Source organism: Cynocephalus volans, chromosome 6, assembly GCF_027409185.1.
Source record: "Cynocephalus volans isolate mCynVol1 chromosome 6, mCynVol1.pri, whole genome shotgun sequence".
NCBI lineage: Eukaryota > Metazoa > Chordata > Mammalia > Dermoptera > Cynocephalidae > Cynocephalus > Cynocephalus volans.
The window spans coordinates 39065198-39083089 of NC_084465.1; the positions used below are offsets into that span (position 1 = coordinate 39065198).

Here is a 17892-nt window from a genome sequence, read left to right on the forward strand (position 1 = left end):
TCTTTAAGTGAGAGCAAAACAAAGAATTAAAGTACCAGTCTCATAATTTTCCACAAGTATATTCCTGAATAAGCAATAACTCATATACTTATGACCTATTTTGACTTTTTAATAAGGTAAAGATTAGCTTTAAAAAGTTCTTATTGATCAGTTTCATACTTCATGTAATAAAAGCAATGAACACATTTATCGGTTTAAAAAAGTTTATTATGAATAATGAAGAAGTTTACTCATCATCTACTTCCCCCTGCTCCAAATAAAGAACCTACCATACCTGGATTCACTTGGCACAAAATTTGAGTCTTTAAAATAAAATAATTTATGGAAGATTTCAATAAAAATTCATTTTGAAAGTAATCAGTAGTGTTCAGAAATAATGAAATGATATGTATCACTTGTTAGAGGTTAAAAGGTTTTGTTATGTGACTATGTATACATATTTTGGCTTAAAAACTTGCCAATAGCTATCTGAAATGATAGAAGCTCATGATTTATTAAAATAGATATTTTATTAATCAAATACTTTTGACTTATCAAAATATCCAAATGTTTAAAAAAACCCATTTTAAACACAAAGTATAAGTATAAAGTCATGAGACTGATGGACCTTTTTAACTAACATAGTAAGATCCATAGAGTCAAATGAGTGGTAATGCTTTAAGGTAATAATCATGAGAGTCTCTCTAAGGATGCTACAAATGGCCCAAGGGAGTTTAAAAATGTCTCTGTTAATTACCTTCAAAAGGGTATGAGCTTCATAATTCAGTCACACACTTAATTTGGTTCCCAATAATATTTCAGTTCAATCATCCTTTATATTTACCAGTCTTGGCAATTTTGAAATATCTTATTAATCTTCACTGAATGAAGAGTTGCCACATATGAGGATATTCAAAGGAATGTTAACTCAGGTTCTGATGGTAATCCTGTAATTTGAGCATTTTAAACACTTTTGAGATGTGTACATTATAGCAACTACTGAAATCATAGCCATGTTTTGTATACGTCTATCATTTTGGAATAATGAGATTTTTAAAGCAGTAGAGCCTCAAAACCCTGAAATAGAACTCTGCAGCTCAAAAATGATAAGAATAACTATATACTGTTTTAGAAAATCTATATTAGAGAATATCTTAAACATTTGTAACTGTTAGTTTTCAATTTATGCGTGTAGCTCAGTTGCATGAACCTGACAAGTTGACTCTCCTGTAAGTCTCTCTACATGAATCACTATGGTTGGAATTGTATTTGTGTCAGAAATAGCTTTTATTATAAGATGTCATTAAATAGCACCAATATTACTTGAAAGTAAAGTGAAACATTAATAGGAACACAGAATACAGGTTTAATGTTTAACTGCAAGAGAGAAAGCATCTCCTAGATGAAATACCAATTAGGTATGAATTATTTTAAGATCAAAGCCAGATAAACATCAGTCAAAACATTTCAGGATTTTGCTTAGAGAAGTTAGAAAGGAAAGTTTTGTATATAACCCTCTTATGTCCTGCTCTCAAAGATGATATATAAATGCTTACATAATCAAGACAGTGTCATCTTACCAATAAAGTTACTTTGTGAGAGATACATTTACTTACTCTATATATTAGTTCAACAAGATAACAAATATAATTAAAATGCTTTAAAGCAATCTGATTAGTGCAACATTTACATTAAGTACAAAATATACAGTAAAATGAAACATCTTGTTAAATAGGCCTGTAGGTTAACAATACCTTAAAAGAATACATTTTCATGATTCTATTTTCACATTTGTTTATTATATTTGAGTTACTGTCATCACTGTGTGCTTCTGTAACAGCAATTTCTAAGATCTTTGTGTAGCCTATCTCTAAATGTCCCATGACTATAACTGTAAAGGTAATTTAAAAAGTATTACTCCCAGAGTAAAAAAAAATCCCACATTTTTATGAGCAGTTGTGCACAAAACTATTGTTTTTTGGGAGAAGTGTCCCTCAATCAATGTAAATTCATCATTATAAAATGTATACGTTTGTATTAAAGCAAAAACTATTTGTCTTTAAAATGAAATGTTTTCAACCTACTGTATAATTCTAGTTATAAAGTTAGATATTAAATCTTTAGCTATTAATGTGAAAAGCATTATTTGAAAAGCTCTGCCAATAAACATTTCTAAATGTGGTTGCCCATCTTAATAATCTTCTTAATTAGGACAGTTGGGAAATGAGTAGAACAGTAGTGCTTGTATGTTACAACAAGGAAGTGTTACAGTATCCAAATCTCCAGACCTGGGTCCAAGTGTTCAGTCGTGGCTCAGTCGCAGGCTGATAGAAGAGAAGGTTCGTCCTACGCTTGTACACAACGGAGCAATGACAACATCTGTCACACTCTTCCATATTGTCTGCACTGAAGGCAGGACCATTAGGCAGGTCTTTACAAAAGGCATTAAAATCCTGGAATGAAGGAACATTGATGTGTAAGTATTATTGGTGTTACCAAATGAGACCATTGATTCTTTTCCGTGCATGGAAAGATATAGTAATGACCTAATTCACTTAAATTTGGTTGAACACTTGAAACAAATAAACGACCACTATACTGATAAGATGCATAAGAGATAAGTTGCTTACAAAATATTCAGGCATGTAGATAATAAATACTAATATTCTTTCTACTAGTGGCATGCTATCTGAAACAGTAAAACAAAAATAAACAAAACAGTATATTGTCTACCCAAGCTCTACCACTAAACATTAATCTACCTAACTCTTCATATTTCTCTGAGATTCTACTTCCTGACAGCCTTTCCTGTTAACTCATTTCTCTTCCCTCCTTCCTGGACTAGGCTGGATTGGATACTCCCTCTTTGTGCTTCTAAAGTTCTGAAACAAACTTCTTAATCCTCAGATTTACCAAAAGGTATCATAAATAGGATGCTCAGATTTCTCTTTCCTACTGGAATGTAAGTTCTTTAAGTGAGGACATCCTTGACCCTTAATAAATGTTTGAGCTGAAATGAATTTAGCATTCTGCTGTACTTTATATTATGAATTATGCTTTATATTATTAATATTTCATATTAATTACACACACTGAAAATGGCTGTGTGGTGTAGTTAAAAGAACCCTGAAATTAATGTTAGAACTCTCAAGAAAAACTAGTCTATCCCCAAATTATTTTTTGTATGTTTTTTCTTAAGAAAACCACACATTGTGTTCCCCAGGCTGGTTAATTTTCTGTGTAATCATCTAAATAATGTTCTCTATTGTAGTGGTGCTGTTTGAGCACAAAAATTCGTAGGCATTGCTGGTAACTTCAATCTTCATTATGACCTGGGTTAGCACAAGGAAGTAAGGTTGATTTTCTTGGTTTGCTATTAAAATATGACTTAAATAGAGGTCTACTTAGCCCTAAGTGAAGGAAAGATCAGTCAACTGTCTGATTGATTGATATATTTTCAGAATATCGAATTATTCATATTGACTCTCTACACAGATTATATTTATTTTGTGTTTTGTTCCAAGTGCTAAGTAACTGAAACACTCTTATAATAAATTTAATTACTGGGTGTTCTGAGTGAAATAGTTGAATAGAAATCTGAATGATGGCAATATTTGACTTTTTATTCCATTATATTTCTCACTTGTAGCACATTGCTACAAATTAAAGTGAGAACAGGAAATCTTACAGAATTGGCTATAAAAAGTAACACTTATTGCATGCCCCTGAAATGTCCATATGATGCTGTCATTATGATGAATAATAAACAGATCCATTTTGAAGTTAGATATATAATGAAAACAATTACAACAAAATAACATCACATTGATCACTACAAGACTGAAGTTTAGATCGAAAGTTTCCTAATCCATCCATTTCACTTCAAACATAACGCATTTTCCACTTTTCCATAGGCTAAGAAATTTTCTATCCTCATAACTTCTGAGATCTCCATGTCCTAAAAGGGAATTAAGCGCATGACAAAAATGGATTTTCCAGTTCAGCAAAATACAGTTGCCCACATTTGAGAACTTTGGTTCATAGGGTGTGGCGAACTCATTTTAATATTTTTTTCTTTAAGTTGCTGTTCTCTCATTTTGGAGCAGAGAACCCACAGATCCTCTGATACCAAACTTACACTGTTTCTTCAACATCACAAATAGTTTCCCTTCTGCTGCTCCAGGCAATTTGGAATGATCCAAAATTTGGTTGAGGCTCAATGTGGCCAACCAAACACTTCTTAAATAAATTTTGTAATTTATAAGATTACATATTTCTCCATTGGATAATAAAGCCCCGGGACAAAGACTTCTATTTAGCTTTGTGTTAACTATAGTGTCATGAAGATTGCATTGGCACAGCAATTCGCTGTTTTAAAAACATCTTCTGGAAATGAGATTGCTGCTACTGAATTTCCATCAGTTGGACATCTATTTGCATTGCATCCCAGCAAAAATTAGGGGTACATGTGCTCCAGTCACATTTCTTTGGTTATGATCCACTTATGACCAGTAACCTGCATTTGCCAAATGGTGTCTATCTGTGTCTGACTGTGATGTAGAATCAATCCAATTCATTGGTGCCTAATGAACTGTTGTGTATAGGGTCCAACATCCCCAGACTTCTGTTTTGTTTTTATTGTTGTTGTTGTTATTTATTTGTACTAAGAATCTAGAAAGAAAAAAGATCTGTTGTGACATTGTGACTTAGTTCAATAACTTAGTTCCTGAACTTATTTTATAAAGGCACAAATTAACTTTTAAACATTTTTGTTTGAAATGACCCCTCTACTTGCAATCACAGCTGCCTGATGACGAATGTATGACAATTAAATATTAATGTCCCACATGAATGTAATTTGAAAAACAAGCTGAAGTTAAATAATACATTTTCTGTGGCTAAGAAAAAAAATGGGTTGATGATTCACCAATGGAAGCACTCCACAAAAACACTTCCCATTCTCAGGTAAACCAGATGGAGAGAAGCATCGTTTCGTTAACTGTTGTTTTACTTATATCTTTCCACCATTTAGTAAATGAAAAAAAATTTTTTCCAGTTCTTTCACAAAAGCTTTGGGAAAGCCTAGCTTTGTTGACTGTAAATATGGAACTTTATATTTCCAAATAGCTGCAGAGCCAGCATTTTATAACATGCTATGTGGTTGCTCAGTTTTTCACATTTTTGAAAGTGAGAAAACTGACATGGAGGTTAGATAACTAGTTTTAGTTAATTAGGAATCCCAAATTTTATGTGCTGACTTAGGTCATGTTAAAAAAAATCCATGTGTGAATGTCAGATTATGAGATAACTATACGTCTGACCTTTGTGGATCTGATCATGTATAAAGGCAAAGATTTTTATTTCTCTGGCAATCTTTTGGCACTTTCAACATAGTTTAATCTTTTATCAAATTAAATCTGTGTTCTTTGTTTATCCTTTACTTATTTGGTGAATTTCTATTTATTCTCTAAAAGTCTTTTTAGATCCCTTTCCCTCTATGTCACAGTTGACTGCGTTTCTTAGCATCTACCTCTGCACCTAGCCAGCTGCCCTGATGTACTGTGAGTAAGCTTAAGGCAGGTCCTTTGTCTTGTTTATCCTGGGCCCAGTGCCCAGCACAAACTAAGCACTCATGAACTAACTGGCTAGATAACTGACTAAAGAAATTAAGATTCAGATGGTAAAGAGGAATTAAGAATAATCTGGTAACTTCTAACAATGAACACTGACCATGCATCAGGGTGTGGCAATATCAAACAAAGAGGTTAAGAAAGACATGCAGGCATCGGGGTTATGCATTTCACCAGGACTGCCCTGAAGCACTAGACTGACAACTGTTTTGATACTGGGGATGATCTCAGTGTTTTTCCTCTCAGAATAGAGTGGATATTCTTTCACAAAATAACAACAAAACTTCTAGGTAAAATACGACATTTTCCTTAAAAAAACTTTAAATGCTTAAAACTGTTCTTCAAAGTTTTTTTTGATGCATTTTAGTGTAAGTGAAGTTACTCAGGATGTCCTATCAATGTCCAATGGGTTTCCATATTTCTTTTCCCTTTAACTAGATGCCACTCTCATTTGGGCCTCATAGGTGAAAAAATAATTTGAAGGCCTTCTCATTTCCTTATCCTGAAGCTTAAGTTTTCATTCATTTGTGCTGGGGGTGGGGGGTGTCCCTCGCCTTAATTGGACACACCTCCCATCCTCTGGTCCCATCCTTGCCATTTGCCAGTGGCAGGACTGGAGAGACTGCTGCACAGAGCTGCTTAACCAGGACTGACAGTCCTGTCCAATTATATTGTCAGTGGCATTCTGTTGGGAGATCACTTTTGTTTTTACCCCAAGCACAGGTGGTGACTGAATAAAAGGTAATGGAAGAAAGAAGAGCCCTGCCCAGAACCACAGGCACAAGTCATAACAGGGCCCTATGAGAGAGCAGCCTGAGGCAGGCAGCATGGCCTCCAGGTCTTCACCGCCAGCTCAGCTCAGCCTTATGTATGTGAAGGAAAATCACACCCGAGGAAGAAGGGAAAATCTTCTGTTTAAAGTCCTAACCCAAACTATTATTCTAAAGGAAGCAAACTGCCTTTCAAGGCTTTCCAGTTCTGGCTACTGCTCGGGAAACTGATACCTGTTCCTCCCCCCTGCAACCAGCCTGGGAGAAGGGGAGGGCGGGCGGCAGGTAGCAAAAAACAATCCTACGTTTGAGAGAGCCTGTGCACCCCGGGGTGCCCCTTCTCACCAGATGTGCAGACAACTGAGAGTGGCAAAGAGAATTCCAGCAGCGAAGGCCAGGGGGATGGCCAGGAACACCGTCAGAAACTTGTACATCACGTATTTGCTAATTTCAAAGAGGGCATGGCTGCAGATCCACACTTTGTCAAAGGAGTGCGTAGTCACCGGCTCTGCGATCACATCCTCGAAGCCCAGCTGCGGAGACAAGACGCAGGGACCCCGAGCTGTCACCCAACCTGCCGCCCCGGGAACCAGGAGCTCTCGGGGCTAGGGAAGCAAGGACGGACGTGGCTAGGGTGTCCCCACCTTCTCTTAGGGCCATAGTGGACGCACAGGAATGTAGCTGACGATTCCTGGCTGCGCAGGAGGCCCGATGGTCTGTGGGACCGGGGGAGGGTGCCGGTCCCGGACCCCGCGGGGCTGACCCAGGGGCGAGGGTGGGGGCTGGGGTGCGGGCGGGGGAGGGGGCGCCAGCCCGAGACCCAGGGCACGGCCCGCCCTCGGCCTCACCCTGAGATGCGAGTTGAGCCGGTGGGGATCGCGGTCGCGGGCCGAGTCCGCGACCTTCTCGGGGTCGGCGTCGTCGAGGCCGCTGTGGCGGCTGTAGGAGTCGTCGTCCATGAAGAGCTGCACGTCCGCCTTCTCGGTCTCCAGCCCCATCGCGGCGCTCGGTGCGCGGCGCGGCTCCCGGCCCCCGAGCCCGCCTTCCCGTCGCGCCCGGCCCCGCCCCGCCTCGCCTCGCCCCGCGCGGCCCGGGCGGCGGCCGCTTCCCGCCGCCGGCTCCTGCTCCCGGCCGCAGCCGCCCTGGGTGCCGCCCCGCCCCGCCCCGCCACCCCCCTGGGCTCCCGCCCCGCGCGCCCCGCCGCCCTCCCTGGCCGGGTCCGCAAAGAGCTGCCGCCCCCCCGGCCGGGAGCGCAAGGAACGTCCCCGCGAGTCACCTCCCTGCTCAGGTGGGCGAAGCGTGCCACCAGGACGAGGAGGGCCTCCTGGCTCACGTTGCTAGGCGCCCAGACTGTGCGCCTGAGAGCCGGCAGGTGGTCCCGGGGGTGAGGGTCTTCCCGGACGGAGGCAGCTTGACGGTGCAGAGCTCGGGCTATGGAATCGGGTTGTGTCCACCTGTCGGCTCTGTTCACCGTGCGTGCTTCGGCCGCGGTACTGAGCCTCTCGGAGCCCCAGCTGCCTCCTTTGTAAAACGGGGCCTGTGGCACCTGCCTCAACGAGTTGTCGTGTGAGAATGAAACTCATTCATGCAAAACTCTTACGGGGTCCCTAACACAAAGTATTCTTCCGGTCGACCTTGCTGCTGCACTGTGAGGTGAGGAGCCACAGCATACCGGATTGCCGGGGGACCCCACAAGCGCACCAGCTATTCGGCATCCCAGCGCCCCCAGAATGGGCGGGCCTGCTGGAGGCACTGGCAGTGTGGATCTGGAGTTGGGTAGGTGAACCCCCTCGAGAGTTTGCTCTTAAGAGTTTGCAGCACCTTCAGGCCCTGAGGGGAGGTCTGATTGTTCCTCCCCCACCTCACTACAACCCAATTTTCTTTTGTATCAGACGCTGTTGAGAGACTTCAGGACCCTCTAAGATGCAGTCGCTTCTGTAATTAACTTGAAGCAATCATGGAAACAAAACCCTAGCTACACTAAAGCCACACTCCAATAGACGAACCAGCCTGCTGACTACTTAGTCAAAAGGAGGAGTTTGCGCGTTCATAAAGGGTTTAGGATCTGGTGGACTTAGACGTGTATTTTGGGAGGAAGGAGACTTTGTGGAAATTTGCCAAAAGCAAAGTAATGGGTCCTAGACTTGAGTGGGTGCGTGCAGCTTGCTCGGAGCCTAAGGCATAGTAGGTAAGCAGTTAAGTAGTGCTGAATACAGCCTACTTAGAGCTTGCTGCACATATCAAATCCCCTTACGTGAACTGGATTTAAAGAATTACTCCTTTTGAAAGAAGACTATTTTTGAAACAATAAACATTACAAAAGAATAATATCTGAATAAGAAAAATGGTTTGGAACCAAATTCAATATTTCTGTAGATTAAATAAAAAGTTTACCTACTGCTACTGCAGCGTGTGGATGGATTGAAGCTCCTGGCCATGGTACCCCTCTTCTCCCAGATGGGTCCTGCTTGCCCATTTCCTTCTTTCTTACTTTTCTTTTCCAATTTTATTTATGTCCAGTTAATACCAAAACGATAACTTAGGCATTCTATCTGTTGCTTTTTCTGTACTTTTCCACCTCCTCGATTCACCGAGGCAGGCTGATTCTAAGAATTGAGACTTTTCTAGAATTAGTGCCCAGCAACTATTTATCAACATGAATAGAACACATAACTCTTTTAAGAGAATCCATACTGTCAATTATAGGAAGTGGAAAAGAAAAGGTAGTTTAGGGCCAAATAACATTTTGTAAAAATTTATTTTCCTCAAAATGATAATCCCAGCTTTTAAGATGTTTCATCCAAAGGAGCAAGTCATTTCCAGAATGCTAGAGTGGCTTAAGGCAGTGCCTGAAAATCTGGCATTAGGATGTCTTCCCTTATAATTCTTTGTACTCTGATTACATTTACATCTTCAGTGGGATTATTAGGACATTTGAAAGAGTTGTCACAAATAATTGACTCGTTTTTCAGGCAATTGAGTTAGGAGGACAAAGAGAAAGTGAAATTGATATGGTTTTCATAGGATAGCTTAGATTATAGAGTCATTGTAAAATGATAGGCCTTTACGAAAAGGTGTCTCTAAAACCTAAGCTAACTGAAACCCATCTAGATTTGTTGTGTGCAGGTATGCAGTATAGAACTTAAAAAAGGAAGATTCATTTGTTCATTCACTTACACATTTTTATTGAACATCCCCCTCCCCCGTGGATTGGGTCTGTTTGAGGTTCTTATTTTAATGAAATTCTTGTACGTTTCACCATTTTAACACACAAGATTTTTTGAGAGTGCTATAAAAAATGATTTTGCTTATCTTATAATGCTTAGACAATGTTAGCTACTGTTGTTCTCAAGGGGCTTAAACCAGAGTAATTCCCACAGCAAATGGTATCCTGTCCTTACTAACTTACGGGGAGATTTACAGGAAAGAGAAAAGAGCGAGTATCTCCCTGACCACAGGGTTACTCTCCAATAAGCTTTTCTTTTTAAAATTTCCCTGTGACTGTGGGAACTGAAACATTTTGCAATAAATCCATATTGGTGCATTTATCTTCTGGCTGTTATCTATACAAAAGCTTCTGACAAGAGGGATGACTTTTAGATGGTATTTTAATATATGAGGAATATATTTGAGCATTTGTGAATAGGATAGTTTATAACCACTTTATTCCTTTCTTCTCTCGGGACAGTGTCCAAAAAAAGTTATTTTTCTGGTTCATTGAAAATTACATGTGAATGCTTTTATGAATAAAATACCTAATATTTCTAATATTTTTCCCTTCAGTTTATTTTTTCAAATTACAAATGTATCATATTTTTTTCTGTATAGCTTGCATACAGTTTAGTGAGGATCTATTTTTCAAACTGCTTTTGTGCAAATTGGTTATTAGTGGAAATAATAACTTCATGCTCTCACCATATGGTTTAATAATATTTAAAGTATTTGGATTAGACCAGGGTTTCTCAATCTTGACTCTGACTATTGACATTTTGGGCCAGATAATTCTTTGTTGGGAGGGTCTGCCCAGTGCATTGCAGGATGTTTAGCAACAACCCTGGCCTCTACCCGCTAGATGCCAATAACACTCCTCCGTCATGACAACCAAAAATGTTTCCAGACATTTCCAAGTGTCCCCTGGGGGCCAAAAGTACCTTTCCCCTTCTTGCCCAGCCTGAGAACCACTGGATAAAACACTGTTGAAATAGCATCATGTGAATGGGAAAAATTAAGCTACAGCTGTTCATTTACAAACCGATGCTTAAGATAAATCTCAGGATTATGATACCGATTTATCAGAAATTCCAGGGCTTTCTGAAATTAAGCTGAAGGATATTTGTCTATTCTGTAAAATTATCTGAAGAACCCATTATCATTGACTAATTGAAAATATTCCCCATTAAGAGACCAAAAGGAAGCAATTACTAAGCCCTGTCTACCTTTCCTGGCCTCCTACACTTTCATCACAGAGGCTAGGACTGTTTAAATGATTATAACTGGAAAAACATATATTTGATACTTCTTGATCCATAAGATTCCATCTTAGGACTATAAAATTCAGTGATCTGTGACAATCTTCAGCAGCTGAATAGCTTTTGCAAGTTTTGGGTGACCTTAACCAGGAAGTCCATGGACTTAGTGGAAAAGCCAGGCAGTTGCTTACCGGGTCCTCTAAGCACTCCATCCCAGGCTAGCTTACTCTCAGCAAGGACAGAGCTTGAGAAATTTGGAAAGACCTGCTGTTTCCTGTACCAGCCACTCTGTCTGTGGCATAGAGTGCTTTTCATAAACTATTCCTTGCATAACTCCTTGTCTCTTATTCCCTTTTAATTAATACATCTTTTCATCTCCTCCCTGCTCAACCCTCAACCTCCACCTATCCCTCCACCCTGGACACAGAACAGACCTCCACAAAAAAGTTTAAAGGAACAGATAAAAAATGTCTTCCGCTAAAGTTATGCAATAATCAGCATTGTGGAGTGGTAGTTGCATGGTATTTAATGAAAGTTTCTTCATTTTTCTTCCTTACTTATTACTTGTCTCTTTGTTCACATTCTGTGTAAAATAAGCCTTGTACAAATGAACCAGGGAATTTTTAGTTTAATACTAAGGCACAGTAGCTTGTTTGTAATTGGTGCCAGTTTAATCTTCTGGCTGTTTCAAATCGCACCTCCTCTGGCTAAAAGCCTTTCTTTATACGCAAGAACTCCCAGAATTAACTTTTGTCTGGAAATGCCTGGCTATTAGAAATAAATGGTAAACAATGTATATGCTTGAAAATTCTGTATTCATGATAGAGCTGATAGAAGACGTCATTCCATTCTCATTCAAAACAATCTATGACAATTAATTTTAGATTTGTTTTATCCTGTTTTCCGTAAGTAAAGGATGTTCCTGTTTAATCTTTTGAGTATCCCATTGATTTCTGGAATACTGTACATATAAATAAGACATCTCTGTAGGACTTTGATATTTTATCTTCCTGGAACATGAAATCTGAAACACTAATTAACTTTTAGTGACTACTAACTTGCAGGTTAAACTCTTAATAAGTACAACTTCCTCTATATTCAAATAGGAACATAATTTCTTCAAAGCTGCAGAGTTCAATGTTTTCCAAATACCAACTGAAATGTGTACAACAAGATTACCAGTTGCTAAAACAACAGACCTAGAGTTTGTTTTCTTAATTTGGGATTTGATTTTGGACAAAGAATTATTATAGCTCAGTTTGAAGCCTTTGTGTTCTCTAGTAATTTTTCTTTTTACAAATGTTATTCTACTTTCATTTAGACTTAATGCTGATTTTTAAAAATAACACAGCTTGTCTACATTAGCCAAGAGAAAAAAGAATGGCAAGATCTTTTTTTAAAACAAGTTTTAGCTTCATTGCATATTTCCAAAAGAAAAATAAGGACAAAGGTACAGGATGCCTTACGCCTGGGTCTTGTAGATTACTGTTTTGGTGTCTATCAGGTGGCCTTTAATGCTTGAGAGAGTCTTTTGTGAGTGAAGAGCAAAAAGAATCCAACTGCATGGAACAGATGGAAGACTGGGATGCTTGCAAGGGGCTGGGCAGAAGAATTGTTAGATTATATTTTCCTATCAATAAATATCTGGGAAGAATTTTGTTTCCAGAGAGTTTACTAAAAAAATGTTTGTGTGTTTCTGTTCCATGGTTACATAAAACAGTAAAGCAGATTTCTGCAATGCATAATGGCATAAAATAAATTAGGCACTTTAGGCATCCGTATCCACTCTTTCTGGGCCATGGAAGCCTAATTAGATCCTCACTGTCTGCCAGCCATTTGTTAAGTTCTTTGTCTCTTGTTTAGAACAGCCTGCGGATTGGATCTAAAGGTAGACCACAAAGAAGATTCTCTCACATAAACAGGAGTATTGACATTCTTGAGTGTCTGAATGAGGCAATTCTTCTTTAGTTAAACAATTAGTAAAGGGATAAATGTCTTATTTGAAAAACAGTTTTAGTAGGTGTTTGCACTTTCTTAAAAAAATAAAAAAAGAGGTAGTGGGGAGTCCTTTGGAGCATTCAGAACATTCTCATCATGCTAACCTCAAAAGAAACAACAGACTTGTCATTGAAGTATGAATTGTTTTCTATAACATCTGTATTTATGTCACCATCTCACTTGATAACAATTATTTACCAACTAGGGTGACTTTTCCCTCTTAATAATAGTGAATGAATATAAAATTCTGCTTGTCACTTACAAGTATTATCAGTCTACATACATTCATAACAATTACACATTTCACTAAAAAAAATGCTTTTACCCTTTTAAAAATTATTATGGTCATTGGAAACTCTTGGATAAACAAGTCAAAGGAAATAAACTTAGATAGTAAAACACTGTGATCCTGAAACACTGCACACTACTTTATTTGGAAATAGTAGAATTTGCAGAATGTTGCTATAAAGGGCATGTTACTCAAATTACTTGATTCTGAAGACTTTTACTATGAAAGCAAAGTATTTTCTGAAGGAGTAGAGCACAAATAGCTAAATGTTTGGGGCAAAAAATAGAGTTATTATTTTATCATTTTAGAAAAGCCTTTCTAATTTCACCATGTATGTGTTACAAATCTTTTTTTTTTGATGTTCTTATTATTCAAAATATTTTATTTGATTTCTGATTCCTTAATTGTTGAATTAATATGCAAAGAATAAGTCAACATTGACATGGCTTTAACAAACAGAACAAGGAAGTTTTCCCTTTTAAAATTTCTTTCACTGTTGTTTTTTGGCAGCTGGCCGGTAAAAAGATCCAAACCCCTGACCTTTGAATTACCAGTACCCTGCTCTCCCAAGTGAGCTAACCAGCCAGCCATTTTATTTCTTCTAACAGAGAAAGTCTCAATTTGGTGCTAGCCTGAAGTATATACTGCTTGCTTGCTTTCTAATAGAGAAAAAATTGGCCTTATGGTCGACATGACTAGCTAGAACAAAATGATACAATTTTCTCTCCATTATTCCATAATTAACATATTTAATAGTTATTTCTTTTTATTTCAAGTCATTCTGCCCTTTTTCTTTAGAGTCTCCTATGTAAGTAAATTGATTTAAAGAAAGGAATTTATTTATTTATTTGTTTATTTTTGGTTTCATCACATTTAATGTAATATTGATTTGTAACAATTAATTTCCTTCTTTATTTAAAAATAGCATAATAGAAGAAAAGAGGTGGCAAATAAATGACTGTTGGGTTTAAATTATTTATGACTATAGGATGTTGATTATCAGAATTAAGCTGTTCTTTAGGAAAAGAATAAAATCCAGCAAGTTCCTTTAGGTGTAGGGAGATATTTTAGGGTAGTAGAACCTATGTTAGAAACCTGTACTCCTTCTGTGGATCTTATTTTCCCCTAAATTTCTTCAGTGTTTCCTTGTTAGTTCCTGCCAGGGAAAGTGTTTGCATGATAGAAATGTTTCTCTTCCCCTCCCCACTGCCTCCTCTTTCCTCCTCTCTGTTTCTTGCTCCCTTCCTTTCCAAAATGTTATTTTTCCCATTCAGTCTTGCTCATTTGCAATATCTTAGAGTTGAGAAGAACTTAGAGGTTCTAGATCAATGATCCACCTGTTCAGGAATCTTCATAAGTGGCTACAGGCTCTCCTGGAATATTTTAGCAACTTTATAAAGCAACCCAAATATCTTTAAAAAAAATTCTTCATTATTGTTTGCCAGGATCTATATCTCTGAAATTCTTCCTGTCTATCTATCATCTTAATTCTGCCTCTCACAGTTTTTCAAAAAGAAGTGTTAAAGGTCAGCCCTCGAAGTGTTCAAAGGTAGTTTTTAAACACCAACCCCTCGCCCCACTGAATCTCTTTTCTGATTAAACAGCTCCATTTCTTTCAGTTCTTCTCTGTGCCACTGTTTCCAAATACTTATTGTAATTTTCTTGTTCTCAAACCTATTCCAGTGTCTCAAAAATCACACCTTAAGTGTGACATTTGGTCTGGGGTCTGATACTTCTAGCTGTGCCTGTTTCCAAGCTTCAACTTAATATATCCTGCTGACAAATTTAACATCTCAAATTTCATATGTCTAAAAACCTAGTACTTGATTTCTTTCCCTGAATCTGGCCCTCTGGTCATTCTCATCCCACAGCTGGTCAAACTCAAGACTTAGGAGTCAGCCCTAATTCCTCCATTTCTCTAGTTGCTGCCTTCCCCATCAGGCCTGTTAGTTCTGTCTCCAAAATCAGCGCTTTCACTTTCTTCCGTGTTCACTTTCTGGTCTAAGTTCCAGTCTCTCTTGAACAACCTTATTAGGCTCCATGTCTGACTCTGCTTTCATTCTTCTCCCATAGACTGCTTTCTCTGCATAATAGCCAAAGGATATTTTAAGAATGTGCAACTTAATGAATATTCTTGTTAAGGTGTAATATCTATATACACACAAAAGTGACCAAATCATAAGGATACAGTTCAATGAATTATCACAAGGAAAACTAACTCTATAACCTCCACTCAGATTGATAAGGGTATTACCAGTCCTCAGAAGCCTGTCTCATGCCTAGTCTTACCACCAGCATATCCTCTTCCCCAAAAGTAGCTATGATCCGATACAGTGATATGATACATTAGATTTGCCTGTTTTAAATTTTATGTAAAGGAAATCGTACATACTAGTCTCTGTTGTGTCTAGTTCATTTCAGTAAACATGATGGTGAGATTCACCCATGTTGTATATAGTAGTACTTCTTTCATTTTCATTTTATCTCATTTGATTGCTGGATGATGTTTCATTGTCTGAGCAAACCACAATTTATCGATCCATCCTAATGTTGATGGAATGTGGGTTGTTACTTGTTTGGGGCTGCTATGAATAATAGTATGAACATTTCTGAATATGACTTTGGTGCAGATATATGTACATTTCTGAATTTATATCGAAGAGAAGATTTGCTGAATTGAAGGATAAATGTGTGTTCAATTATAGTAGATACTTCCACTTTTATAAAGTGATTATACCAATTGATACTCCCACCAGCAGTGAATGAGAGTTATAGTTGCTCTACATCATCACCATGTATACATATAAGTTTGATTTTAAATAGCAAAAGCAATTAGAAATTAGATTATCCAACAAGAATAGAAGAAGATATTAAGGTTGGTAATGTCTAGAGTAAAAGGTAACGGGTCTCTGCTGCCATTTTAAAATCATGAGGTAGATGAAAAGCAGAATCAGGTACTGGTTTGAGGTTTATATTCTTTCCAAGGGAGGGGTCACTGCCAAACTTTCAATCATAGGAAAACACGAGGGCCAAAATAATCAACCTTGCTAAGATGTCCCTTTAGGGAATGGAAAATGCATTCTCACTCACTATACCTGCTTCTATGGAAGAGAAAATATCAAATGTTAGAGGAGACATCTGCTTTTATAAACTATCTTTTAACACATCTTATCAGCTAGTAGATTACTTTTCTCTGTGGATGTTGACACATTCTGTGTCACAATTCTTCATTTACATGACTGTGCCTTCTCTATTTCTCTTGTCTTTCCTGTCTCTTCAGTCTAATTCTTCACCTGGTAGATAAACGTTCCCTTTTAGCTTAACTATACACAACTTTTTTTTAAAAAAGTAAAAATCTGCAGCACATTAACAAATCCACAATTTTGATGTGTAGTGAAGACTGTTGAATAGTACATATCTAATTCCTTGAAGGTACTGGTTAACCTTCATGGTATAAAGTCAATCTTATTATCTCAGGCCCAAACCAAAACATTTTTGACAGAGAAGGTGGCAGGGTGGCGGGGGGATACTATCAGTAATTACATCAAGACAATCAGCCTACCTGGGGACTGTCCTGGGTAAATTGGGACCTGTTCTAGCTTGATAACAGTTTTCTGATCATCCTCCATTTCCAGGGGTTATGGAAAGTGTACTCTCTAATTTGGATGCCCTAAAGGGTTGGGGGTTGTTCAGGAGACCAAGGAAAGGCAAATTCTTCTGAAAGTATGGGGTAGCAGAAAACACATGAGTTTAGAGTTAGGTTTTAATTTCTGTTCTAAAACTCCCTAGCTGTTTAACTTTGGTTGTTAGTCAACCTCTCTTATTGTCGGGTTCTTCATTGTACAATGGTAATGACATACAAATGAAACAAAATGCCTCAGAAAATTTAGCTCTGCGATTCCCAGAAAAGATACTCAATAAATGTTAATCTTCTTAGAGAGTCAATGCTTACAGAGAAGAAGGCAACCAAAGGGAGGGTGTGGGTGTCTTCACACGGAATAAGGTCCAACTCTCTCATCTAACTCATCATTCTTAACACATGAGGGTGCTTCCAAAAGTTCGTGGAAACTAGAATTAAAAGATAATGTGAATCTTCCCATGAACTTTTTGAAGTGCACCCATCTACATCTTTTATGTTTTTCTCCAAATTCTTTTGCATTTGCTCCTAAGAACTATCTTGTGAGACAGGCAAGGCATTGCTCTTATGCCACATTAAGGAAAAAGAAACTGAGACTCAGAGAAGTTCATAGCTTTGACAAATTTTCCATGGTTATTAAATGTTAGGTCCAGGCAGTAAACCCAAATCTCTTGAGACTTGGTCCAGGACTCAGCCAGTGAGATATCACACATATCTGAAAGGAATCTTTTAATAGATTGTTTAAGATGTGTTTGCTTGTATGATATGCTCGGCTTTATTTTTTGACACAAGTGAGGTGTTAATTACAGTTCTGGAAGCAGCTCAAGAATAAGATTACTAACCTTTCATTATATTTCCGTATAAATTATAAAGTATGGTTATTCTCAAACAAATGTTTAATTCTGTAGTTGCTTTCCTCTGAATACTAGAAACCCGTCAGATACTTTTCTTTCAAACCTCTTCAGTGAGAGTGTTATGCTGTAAGAGTGTTGATATTTTATCCAAAATAGAATTAATAATTTCAATCTGTGATTAAAAGTACACAAATTATTTCAAAGGCAAATAAAAAGTAAATTGTGGGCTGACTACTGTTTAGGATTAGTCTCTATGATCTTCTTCA

The 17892-nt window shown here is 38.0% G+C and overlaps 1 protein-coding gene across 2 annotated transcripts; it reads right to left on the reverse strand.

Annotated features, from left to right (window-relative positions):
- Positions 1-638: 638 nt before the first annotated feature.
- Positions 639-7377, reverse strand: CAV2 (caveolin 2). 2 transcript variants are annotated; one of them, XM_063099861.1, is made up of 3 exons: positions 7228-7377; positions 6725-6912; positions 639-2432 (listed from the first exon to the last, which is right to left on the reverse strand). In XM_063099861.1, exons 1-3 carry the CDS (start codon positions 7375-7377, stop codon positions 2282-2284), a joined length of 489 nt encoding a protein of 162 aa, XP_062955931.1. In that variant the 3' UTR covers positions 639-2281. The 2 variants fall into 2 exon arrangements, with proteins under 2 accessions (XP_062955931.1, XP_062955932.1); XM_063099862.1 differs by lacking the exon at positions 6725-6912.
- Between the last annotated feature and the right edge of the window lie 10515 nt (positions 7378-17892).

What these genes read in the sequence shown, in the direction of transcription:
- CAV2 (XM_063099861.1), bottom strand. Translation starts at nt 7,377, where the DNA reads ATGGGGCTGGAGACCGAGAAGGCGGACGTGCAGCTCTTCATGGACGAC. An exon ending in GGCTCAACTCGCATCTCAGG is followed by an intron (nt 6,913 to 7,227) that starts GTGAGGCCGAGG and finishes TTGTCTCCGCAG; the next exon opens with CTGGGCTTCGAGGATGTGAT. An exon ending in CTCAGTTGTCTGCACATCTG is followed by an intron (nt 2,433 to 6,724) that starts GTGAGAAGGGGC and finishes CCTTCATTCCAG; the next exon opens with GATTTTAATGCCTTTTGTAA.